Source organism: Clytia hemisphaerica, unplaced genomic scaffold, assembly GCF_902728285.1.
Source record: "Clytia hemisphaerica strain Z4C2 unplaced genomic scaffold, Clytia hemisphaerica genome assembly, whole genome shotgun sequence".
NCBI lineage: Eukaryota > Metazoa > Cnidaria > Hydrozoa > Leptothecata > Clytiidae > Clytia > Clytia hemisphaerica.
Window position 1 is genome coordinate 249,363 of NW_027103262.1, and position 11,695 is coordinate 261,057.

General features: G+C 34.4%; 2 protein-coding genes across 2 annotated transcripts; both read right to left on the minus strand.

Moving 5' to 3' along the window:
* Nucleotides 1-135: 135 nt before the first annotated feature.
* Nucleotides 136-4,367, minus strand: LOC136799759 (coiled-coil domain-containing protein 174-like). The gene is made up of 3 exons (XM_067056474.1): nucleotides 4,173-4,367; nucleotides 2,801-2,990; nucleotides 136-1,371 (listed from the first exon to the last, which is right to left on the minus strand). The coding sequence occupies exons 1-3, from the start codon at nucleotides 4,296-4,298 to the stop codon at nucleotides 446-448; spliced, it is 1,242 nt and encodes a 413-aa protein (XP_066912575.1). The 5' UTR covers nucleotides 4,299-4,367; the 3' UTR covers nucleotides 136-445.
* Nucleotides 4,368-5,898: 1,531 nt separating this feature from the next.
* Nucleotides 5,899-8,095, minus strand: LOC136799748 (uncharacterized). Its single transcript, XM_067056464.1, has 2 exons — nucleotides 7,040-8,095; nucleotides 5,899-6,656 (listed from the first exon to the last, which is right to left on the minus strand). The coding sequence occupies exons 1-2, from the start codon at nucleotides 8,074-8,076 to the stop codon at nucleotides 6,266-6,268; spliced, it is 1,428 nt and encodes a 475-aa protein (XP_066912565.1). The 5' UTR covers nucleotides 8,077-8,095; the 3' UTR covers nucleotides 5,899-6,265.
* Between the last annotated feature and the right edge of the window lie 3,600 nt (nucleotides 8,096-11,695).

Genomic DNA, 11,695 nt, shown 5'->3' on the forward strand with positions numbered 1-11,695 from the left:
AATGGTTGATTAATCTAACTGGAATGATGACAGAGACGATAAAAAAGTTGCAGGCTATCGATTTAACAGACTGGGGTCGCTAATAATCAGTGTAATACCGTAATACGGATGTTATATGATAATACGACAAACACATTATTTTTTGTTCATTTTTTATCTCAATGTCTGAATCAAGCGTCTAGCATGCTAGACCATTAATTCAATCAAAATCACTGTGAGTTTCGAAAGATTTGATAAACATCAAGTAAAAAAGGGGCCTAATTACAACTTTGGGGTGAAGTAAAGTTACAATCTCAGTTCGGTTGAAATGATAAAATCGTTGTTGTGTCCAGGTAAAACCTAAAATTCAGTTTCAATCAAAAACCAAAATGCCAACCAACTTTTTTAGACGAATATTATTTCTCATGTTTTGTAACTTTTTGAGAATAAAAAACAAAACATTTTTTTAATAAAAACTAGGCGGCGCAAATTCTTCAGGTCTTTCTTTCCTTATGTTTTCAATCTTCTTTTCATAACTTGGTTCTTTTTTAGTAGTCTGTGATGTCATTGTAGCTGAACCAGAACCCGTAGAAGAAGGTCTATCCGCATTAGCAGATAACCCTGTCCGTTGTTGTACACCACTTTTAACAAAGGCTTGTCCAACAAAATTATCATGTTTCCCTTGGTCCCAGTCTCTCTTTTTAGTAGATTGTTTACGTAATTGTTTGATAAAATAGTCCGTCGCATCTTTTGTCGTTTCAACATCACCTTCATCTTCAGTCTTTTCACTCACTTCTTTAGCCTCGGCAATTTCCTTTTCCGCTTGTTCTTTAGCGGCTAGTTCTTTTAAATATTCATCTAGCCTACCTTCGTCTTCGGCTTTACGACGTTTCACTTTCTCCAGTCTAGCGTCGAGAGCTGCTTTTCGTTTGTTTTGTAACGCTTCCTTTTTCTTGATCACAGATTTAGTTTCTTCTCTCATTTTCCGGAAATCTTCTATTTGCCGCTTCCTTTCTTCTTCGTCTCTCGAAAAAGCAAAATAACTCGTACCCAGGTTGCGTATCTCATCAAATTTAACGTTCTCATAATGTACAGGTCCGTCAAGCAAATCGTCCTGCCATTGCCGCCATTTTTCATGCAATTGGTCTACATAGTCTATATCCGCTGCATAAATATCCTCAGAGACTCTTTGGCGCCTTGCCTCCTCCTTCTCAAAGTCTGCCTGTGATGAAGAGACCCCATCTGCATTGTCATTTCTTGGTAAGGACCGGTTTATATTGTCTTGGGAACCAGATGTACTGGTAGGTATATCATCACTATCTATATATTTTTGTTCAAAATCGACCAGATATCGAGTTTCTCCTTTGAAATCTTGAATATCTTCCATTTCGCCTGAAATCAAAGTTTTTTAAATACAAATTCATTTGGTAAAAAATATTTCATAAAGAGAGAGACGATGAATGGAAAATCATTGCGCTCAACTCGAGCTCGCGACACGCAAAAGTGTATATATATTCAGACGAGTCGGGAGGACAGTGCATCCTTGTAATCCCGTTTATCCTCCCAACTCTCCTCAGATGGCATGGGTTGACCAGGGATTTTTCTAAGCACTTTTACGTATGTACGTATACCAGCCAAAATACTCAATCTAAGGTCGAGTTTTTGAAACTCAATCCAAAATAAATTTTTTCTAGCGAAATTAACATTTTTTGCTGTTTATGAGCAACAATAACTAATTAATATCTACATATTCAAGAGTTTTTAGAAGCTTCGCCTTCTGAACAACCACAAGACCCCCAGCTTCATCAATGTACAGCTTTGCTGAGCAAGTTCCTTTTCCGGCATATTAGAAATTCAATTTAAGTTAACAAAAACGGCCTCAGCTCAAAGTGCTTAGAAAAATCCCTGGTTGACCCAGTCAAAGGTACATTCACTTGCCAAGTGAATCACAGCACTGAGACCATGTTCAGACATTACAGGAATCGAACCAGTACTGAATCGAACTCAGACAAGAATCAAGTCTTGTATCGTATAATAATGCAAGGTTAACAACTTTTTTTCTATAATTCTAACCAATCAAAAGTTAACTTTAGTGGGAAAAATGGAGAATTGAATTCGATAAAAAGTAAAAACTTCCGCTTTTTTTAAGATAAGATTTGACAACCAGAAAAAATCTGTAAAAGTTTAAAAAATAGAGAAAAATTTCTCGAGATTTTAGTTAGTTGCTGATCCTGCTAATTGTCAAAGCTTCTCGTTTGGAAATTCCCTAGACTCTTAGATGGACAATGGAAATATAAGAGGGTCACTAGTTCATCTTTTAAATTTTTTTTGCATTAACTCTCATAAATCTTGGCTTCTGCTGTGGTTTTGCATACCAGATCATAAAATTTCAAGGGCTTTGACAAAAAGTTTCCCCAAATGGGCAATATAATTATAAGAGGTACACATTTTGAGAGTCAATAGTTCATCTTGTAAAAACATTTTGCATTTTCTCATAGATCTTAGCGTTAGCCATCCTTTTTTGTGATTTTGCATACCAGTTAATAGTATTTCAAAGGCTTCGAGAAAGAAATCCTCCAAATATACAAGAGAAATATCAGAGGGGCATCTTGAGGTTTTTGAGAATCAATAGCCCATCCTGACAAACCTTTTTGCATTAATTCTCATATATCTTGGCTTTGGCTAATATCTTCTGCTGTGATTTTTTATACCGACTAAAAGTATTTCAAGGGCTTCGGGAAAGATATCCTCCAAATAGACAAGAGAAATATCAGAGGGACATCTCAAGGTTTTTGAGAATCACTAGTCCATCCTGACAAACCTTTTTGCATTTTCTCATAAATCTTGGCTTTGGCTAACATCTTCTGTTGTGATTTCGCATACATTTCTTTCATTTCATCAGACATTTGTTTGCCTTTAGAAGATTCTTCAGTTTCCTTTTCATCGTCACTATCTTTCCAATCACCAACTTTATTTTTCTTCGTTTTCTTAGATTTTGTTATGGTATGGATCTAAAAAGGAATACGACAATTGAATAATTATACATTTTTTTCTTACAACGTCTTAATTTGGATAACATCTTAATCTTGATATTAATCCTTATCTCGATGTGCTTATTTTTTTGATAATTTTAAGCCTAAAAAGTATGCTGTTATTGGTGTTCTTAAAAAATTAGTTAGAACAGACAGACTTATCTTGGGTTTTTTTCACAAAAAGTTAACCTAAATGTTCTTATAAATAGGGCTCCATAGTGCTTCTTAAATGACCCCCCCTGTTTGGCATCCCCCAACCTTTAAAAATGCCTGCCCCCAAGGATTTTCGACAAAAATGGCTAGCAAATATATGTGAAATATCTTTAGAGAGAGAAAGCGAAATAATAAACTTCTTTCTTTTTTTTGGCTCAGATTATAACAGAAAACTTTCTTTCATGAAGACCAAATTTCATAACAGTGCTTGAAAATAATTTAGAATATATATATAATCTTGTCTCCCGAATAGACGGGGGGGGGGGGGTCCGAATAAGCAGGGGGGTAGGAAAATCTTCTAAATTCTAATAAATGGGGGGGATGGAATAAGAGGGGGGTTTGAAGACAGAATTTTTTTTAATTGAGATCAATTTCAACAACAAAAAAGAAAATTTAACAAATGAACCAGAATGAACACGTAAAATAAGAACCAATACTAACAAAATGGAAAATTTTAACAAGTTTAAGGTCTATCTACACTGTAATAAAGTATTGAATTATTCCAATTTAATTAGGGGGGGGTTAAAAAGAGCGGGGGTGATGGATTTTTTTTCTTTTAAGAATTAGCGGGGGGACGTCTATTCGTGAGACAAGAGTAAGCCGCTTTCTTAGACTACCCCTCCCGCCCTTTCTTGCTATCCCCCCGCCCTTTTTTCTTGAAAATTTCTGTTCCCCCTTTTTCAACTTTTTCGGAAGGTGTCATCTCCCACGGATCCGTACTATGGGCTCTAATATAAAAAAGTATGTACTTCAGTCTTTTGTAAAATGTGCTGCATGTACATGTGCATGGGCTAAAGCAATTTTTGACTTTTTGGTCTTCAACTTGGTACAAGGTACCAACACCTAACTGAATCTCAGGAAAATTGTAAAATTAAAAAATATATATTTTGACCCTAGCTCTCATAGAATTGAAAAACATTACCGCTCTCATTTGAAAAATATTATTACCTTTTGAAAAGTCTTATTACTACTTCCACGCTTGGATTTTTCATCACCTGTTCTCAATTTCCCAAACTCTTCTTCTTTTCTCGATAATTCAGCTTTCAAATCGACCAATGAAGAACCAGAATACATGTTTTAAAATTTTGTCTCTGTTAATACTTCTATTGTATAATTGTTTTATTTGTTGTATTTTTTTACACTGAAGAAAAAAGAAAACAAGTTAAAAATAATAGCTTGGAAACTATTTTTACAGTAAATCAAAGTGAAATCAGTTTATCTAAAATTAAAAGAAGCTAATAACAAAACCTCTATTTCAACGTTTGTACCGACCCAGTTTGGACACTTGATCACTATTATCCAAAAATAATCTTGGAGAAAAGAATAAAATAATCTCACCCCAGCTGAGAAAAAACACTGAGATTGCAGACATTGAGACACTGCAAAGGTAACCCATAAAAACATCCCCTTCTCACAGACCCACAGGGAACCCTACCCACTGGAAAAATTAGCCCAAATATCGTATGCAGTGAAAATTTATCCTCCAATATTTGTCCCCATTGAGAAATTTGTCCCTCACTGCAAAATATTTACTATTTTTTCCATTCCCACTGAATTTTCTGACTTGAAAACAGAAAAATTAAAATCTTCATTCATAAAAAATATGAGGATATCAATCCCCATCGAATTTCAGTCCGTTATTTTTATCCCCACTGCCTGAAAAAATCCTACAGAGTCTGTGAGAAGGCGGTGTATAAAAGCAGATATTTTTGGCATGTTACAAAGAAAACGTATGTTTATTAATAAAATAAAATATTATGTATTAACTAATAACCTGAAACTATTATCGTAAAATCATTATCAAAAAATCAAACATAGTAATTTTATTTTATACAGACTCAATAGCATATTTTGAAAAAAACAATTTTGTTCGTGAAAAATGCCCGAATGGCTTTAAAAATATGATCAATTAGTATTGTCCTTTGCAAAATTAAAACCCAATAAATAATAGATTCAAATTGAGCCTTCCTTTTGTTCAAAAAACTAATATCTGGTCAGCCTCCTATGAAAATTAATTTTAAACATGTTTACAAACTGAATGTGTTCTTAAAATTTGGTAACATCAGGGAATAAATCTAACTTTATTAAAATAAATTAGTTCGGCAAATCAATTTGATTTGTTGTTCTACCAGCTGATTACCGCTAACATACCGATGAATTTGTAAAATTAAAATGCATCTCAAGATTAGCGTTTGCTAAAGCCAAAAAAAGAGAGAAACTCGGAGAAAAACTTTCTGAATCTAGAGAACTGTTAACTTTTCACACTTATTGAAGTAAAAAATATTTAATTTAAAATATTTTTTTAAGGCCATGTTGTTCCAGTAGAACAATAAATCAAATTACCTTCACCCTATTATTATTATCAAAGGTTCTTGAACGTGCAAAATAACATGTTGAAATATATTGAAGCGTAAAGGTGAACAAAGCAGAGTAAAAGCCTAAACATTTCTAACCCTGTCACTCTTTTTTAGAATACACGTTTCTTTATAAGAACAAACAAACATAAAGGCTTCCATTGCCAAATTATTAAGAACAAGTTGAGAACATTTTAAGGCTTTGCGGACGCCCTAAAACACCTAATTTCTTAGAAAAATGGACAAAAATACTCAAAATGTGGTGAAAATAAGAACATATCAAGAACATTTTAGGCTAAAAACTAAAAAAGTTGAGAGCATCTAAAGGCTTTAATAAAAGTTTTGGGTGTTCTTAAAAAAACAAACGACGAAACGTGTAGAAAAAGATAACGATGGACTGAAGGCAGAGTAAATGTTTACAATTATATTTTTCCTCCCTTGGTACAAAGTAAATAAAGTCTCAAACAGTTATTCCAACCTATTTTTTATATGGGTAAAGAAAAGTGACAGAATTAAAAGCAGCTGTAGCCAACATTAAACCAAGTTACTATAACATTATGAATAAACTATGTAAAAGATAAAAAACAATTATGAATGAACTGATCTTAATCATGTAATTATTCCACCAAAAATATACAAAACTAATACCTACAATAAACTGATACAAAAATTACATAAAAAAAACACCTATTCCATATCCTTGGGTTGATATGTGAACTTAGAAGTCTTTAACCTTTCCAAAGCGGTCTTGACTTTCTTAATAACAACAAATGGATCCTTATTAACATTAGCTGTACCAAATAAATCAAAAGAGCTGACATCACTTCTTGGTAAGTCAGCAGCTCCTCTGGATAATAAACGACAAATTGCTGGTAGCTCAGCACCATTGTCTGTGCTAGCATCAAGTTTTGGGAAGACACAGCCAGCGCTGATTGCAAATTGACCCATGTCCTCCATAAATGTACGGACTGCAAAATAAAATAATCTGAAAAAATCTTGGGATGGTTTTTTGGCCAAAATGACAACTTCTAAATCTTTTTGTGGTGTGATGTACGAGATGATGGATGCAGAATTGAAGCTAAAGTAATGAAATTAGAAGGAATTATATAATGAGCTTCAAACATAAAGGCAAAATACTAATAGCATCTTGCATTTTTGGGGCTGGGTAATTTTGGTTTAGTAGGCAATATTCTCTCAATTTAAAAAGGAGTATATAACTTCTAAAAAAAGAATTATTGTAAAAACTTCAAACTTTGAAGTTACATGTCTTGTTTACATAAAGACAATAAAAAATATCAACGAAAAAAGTTTATATTCGGTTGAGTTACAAGAAGCCCTGAAGCTTACTTTCATGACTATAGACCCTTTTAATGAGCAAATGACCAATACACTGCTGCAACTTGATGGCAGTTATTCTAAACACGTCTGTTTAATATCAAAACAAATTATTAATAAGCTTACTGTGCACTTAAACCAAGGGCATTATGAACTTGAAGCATTGCATTCCAGTAGTTCCAATTTTGTACACTCTCAGAGAACTTGAGTGCAGCTTTATGTAACCTATTCCATTTTGCATAATATGCATGGTCCCCAAGTGCTAAATGAATGTGAGGGTGAACTTGACTAGCACTTGCTTTCGGTAAACAATCCCAATACATATGCCTATATTTATGATCAGTTGCTCTACCAGCCGCAGTCTTGAACCATCTCATTGCTAGATCCATAGCATCTATAAACTGATCTTGGTCAAAATGTACTGGATCGTGCTGTTTAAAGACAATCATTCCATGGTATTTCTCAATCTTGAACGTATTAGATATTGCAACCGTTCTCTCAGATTCTAACATGCCAAAATCATCTGCAGCTGTATACTTTTTGTATGAACAAAAATCACATCCTTCTTTAGCTTTATCAATAAGATTGTTTACATATTCTGCAACACTACCTTGTCCTTGTCCACCAGGTCTTTTGGCACGGACTGGATTGAAAACAACACTTTCTAATGACCATTTATTGTCGACAAAGATGATAGTTTGTTTCTTGGTTGCTTCAACAAGCTCTTGATTTCCGTTCATCCATTTTTGAACTTTTGGTAAAAAGGTTTCAGACAAAACAACTGTTGTTTGTTTCGTCCTTATTGCATAAATCACTTTGAAAAGCTTATACTGCTCACCACATAATTTATGTTGCCTATTTTGATGTAATAGGGCAACAAATTTGGATAAGTCCTCTATGCTTTCTGGTCTTTTGTTTTGATAACACGTTGAACTAATCCGGTCAAAAGAAACAAGTTGATTTGTGAAACCAGGTATCTTAGCATAAAAAGCAGATGGTGTTGTTTTCGGATCTTGAAAATCAACAACATCAGCAGGTGATTTTTGTAAAGCAGTATGACGAACCCATAGCAAAACACAAACACAAACCAAAATAAAACCAGCAATCCACTTTCCTCTAAAAGTATATATCATACTACCACCAGCTTGAGTACCAACAGCCATCAGTTTTTGATAAGTTTAGCTGTAAGATAATTTTGTATAATGCTTTTAACAGACAGCAAAAAGATAATCAAAAGTTCAAAAATGAAAATAAAAGGAAAATTATTATAGTTGAATACTGTGATTGGCGGCATTTTCCTAAAGTTAGAATCATTTTGCGTTCTTTTTACTTAAGAAAATGATTGACAGATTGAAAAAAACTTTCCCATGAGGGAGTTCTTTTTTCAACTCAGCTTAATCCTCAAACTGCGCAAAATGGTAGAACTTAGCTGCAATAGAATATTTTGATGAAAGTTGTCGGAATGTTTGTAAAGTTCTTGACAGAGATAGAATATCCTTTGTTTGATCGTCAAATGATGACAGTATCGTTACTAATTTTGTTAGATCTGACAAATTGATATTTGTGAGTGCACTTTAAAGTTTTGATCCCCATTGAAAAATCATATTCTGGTTTTCATGTTACTAGATGCTGTTTTAGAGCTTTAGAGCTAGCCTGTCTATTCCTCTGTAACTTTCTTCTCTAATTTCTTTGTTACTTTAACTCTGTTCCTCCATAACTTTCTTCTCTAATTTCTTTAATTTCTTTCTCTAATATATTTTAGAGCAAGCCTGTCAAATAAAAAATCAAAACAAACACAAAGAGCATGTTAAAAGTTGTCTAAGCGTTGGTTGAAAAGGATTTTCAAAAAAGTAAAAAGTAAGTGAAAAATTAGAATAAAAAAATTTCAGTCACTAACTGGGCAGGGGACTCTATGCTATCGATATGACCCAGCGGATTCCTCGGACTCCGGGGATTTTCTTGTTGCGTGTCCGGGAATTTTAACATTACTTTTTTAGACTTAGGGGTCGTTCACAAATCGATTTTAGGTTAGAAAAACGTCAATTGACATTAGTGGGTGGATGGGTTAAAGGTTGTTGACGTTTTTTTTCAAATCCAGAAACATTGATTTTTCATTCCATGCCAAATATTACTTCTCGCCATGTTTCTGTTTGATCGCTTCGTCTGTTTTGAAAACCAAAACAAACAGCCCAATGTTTATGTCTTTTCTTTGTTTGACGGCCCAAATGACCCTTGAATTTTTGCAGATGGCCATTCTTTCTGTCACTATATACTACAGAGATAATTAATTATGGGAATTTTGTGATTGAACAAGTTTTTAGAAATGATCTCTGTTTCTTTTTTTCAAATATAAACTATGCAAGCCGTTAGTGAAAATCAAGATGGCTGATGAAGGCAGTTTTTCATCGATATTTGGGGATTTCAGGTGTTTGACGTTTTAGGATGTGGGTGGGTGGCTCAGCTTTTAAAACGTCAATTGACGTTTTTCTAACCCAAAGCAAAATTGCTTTGTGAGTGACCCCTTACCCCAGACTGAACGGGCGGTCCGCGCGACGTACTTAAACAATCAGGTGATTGCATTGGCATCAATTTCACCATCCCTATTTTACCCGCTTTCATTCATGTAAATTTGTAAACCACAATCGTTTGTGCGTTAAAACTCACAATCACAGGTTCACTTATCTGGCTGCGCAGTTTGTTTGTCTGGGCTGGGGATAAAAATATTCTTTTTCATTCCCCGGACATTTGCCTTGAATTGTCTGGAGAATTGGTAGGGTCGCCTATCGATCCTATCACACAAGTGTTTCAACCGGTATTCCAACGAAGCCCTACTTTGATTTGTACAGAAATTTTGCCCGCTCAAATCTAAACAACAAAATGGTCAATCTCACTAAAGCAAAACATTGCGGCCACGGCATTTCCCTGGATAAGAATTCTGGTCACGTGACCATCCGTGATTTTAGACCAATGAAAACGCTTCATTTCCCCGGATTAAAGTTGTGTCTACACTAACACGCGGGAAATGGCTAGAAAAAGAGAGAAAAAAACGGGGGTCAAATTAAATTTTTCTTCCTTTTTGCGGCAAACATAAAAGACTTTAAGAGGCCATTTATTTAAGAAAGGGGTGTTATATCATAAATGAATTATGTAAGTAAGTTATATTTTAAGTAACAAGTTCATTAACAATTTTATTTTGAAGTTTGTTTTTAAAAACAAAACCCCCCGTGCTAGATGATAATCTCATTTTCTTAACTTATGGACCCATTAGGAAGTCTTTGTAATACAGATCATTTTGGCAGTGTAGTTGCAGCCTATACAAGAATTGGAATCTAAAGTCTGAAGTCGTAACTCCTTGCCAGTGACCCCGCAGAGAAGTTTTTAGTTGGCAGACACTGACTTTAGGTTGGTTTGGAAATCGTTTTATTTTGAAATGTAATCTTCACTTTAGATGAATACTTTTATTTATTTGGATTCATGAAAGGTTCAAGGTTTGTTTACTTTTCATTTCAAATTATTTCATTGATTTATTGAGCTGCAATAGCTGATTGAAAAACTAAGATTTTTGATAGTTATCCAGTTATCCCATGTTTGGCCGCCATTTTGAATTTCGATTTTTTTTCTCCTATACTCGGCAATTTAGAGGTTGTTCGTAATACGCGATTCGGCTTACACCGTAACACTTGTGATCAAGCCTGACCGCCTAGCCTCTGCTGGATATTATTAGAGGGTGGTCAGTCGAAATTTCAAACTCATTTGCAAATATATATATTCCATTTTGAAGTTCCATTTTTTGAAGATTTCTGTGCAAAAACCTCCCACCATCTTGTAACCTCTTCACGGCACTGAAATCAAAAGTGTTTCACAAAAAAAATCCTTGAGAGAAGTTTGGGGCAAGTGGGTTTTCCCGTAGCTCAAGCTACAGACGGGGGTCACCATACCATTAACTTTCCCTTAGCGCTTTCCACCCGAATCTATTTGATTAAAGATTTTTTCAGATTTGGAAAGAAAAAACATTTATCATGTTAAAATAATAACGTTGGTTGAAAAATATTGTAAATTTGAAGGAAATATTTGCAGTTTAAGTGCTTATTTTAACTTCCTGAAAAAAGTAGAACACTCATGTCAGCCGTGGTACGTTTCGAAAGCTAAACTATTATGGGGGAAAATGTAAAAAAATTCAGGCCGATACCATAAGTTGGTCTAATGTTCTAAATTTCCTGTGCCCTGAACAAGACGTTTGAAAAAGCGCACCCACGAGTACTCATTTTCAAATTTTGAAAGAACGAAAAGACATATCTTGATAATTTCTTTTGCAAAAGAAAGCTGAATAAATTCTCTTGAAGTTGGAAAAAGAATTTATTGCTAGAAAACTTTTCTTTCCTGGATTTATGTAAGCTTGAAGAATTTTTTCAAAAGTCCTGCTTTTGTTACTGCCGCAGGCGCGAGCCTCAACCTCCCTAATATTATAATAAAATCAAAACAAATACAAACGACAAAACACATTTTTCCCAAACTGTATGAGCTGACTTTATAAAAGTCAGACATAAAACTTACAAAACCTTTGCTTTGTGATATGGAGACGATGTGGAGTGATATGGTCTGATTTTGCTTGTGACTCACTTCCACTTTCCAAGCTTCATTCTTGCCAACAAAACACTGTTGATATCAAAATGACCGTGAATGAGAAAATGGAAAGAGGTGTATTTGCTAGCTTAAAAGATCATGTTCGCTCTTCGCTCCGCTAGTTGAAACTACCGCGCGCGGGTAGGAGCGTGCTAATAT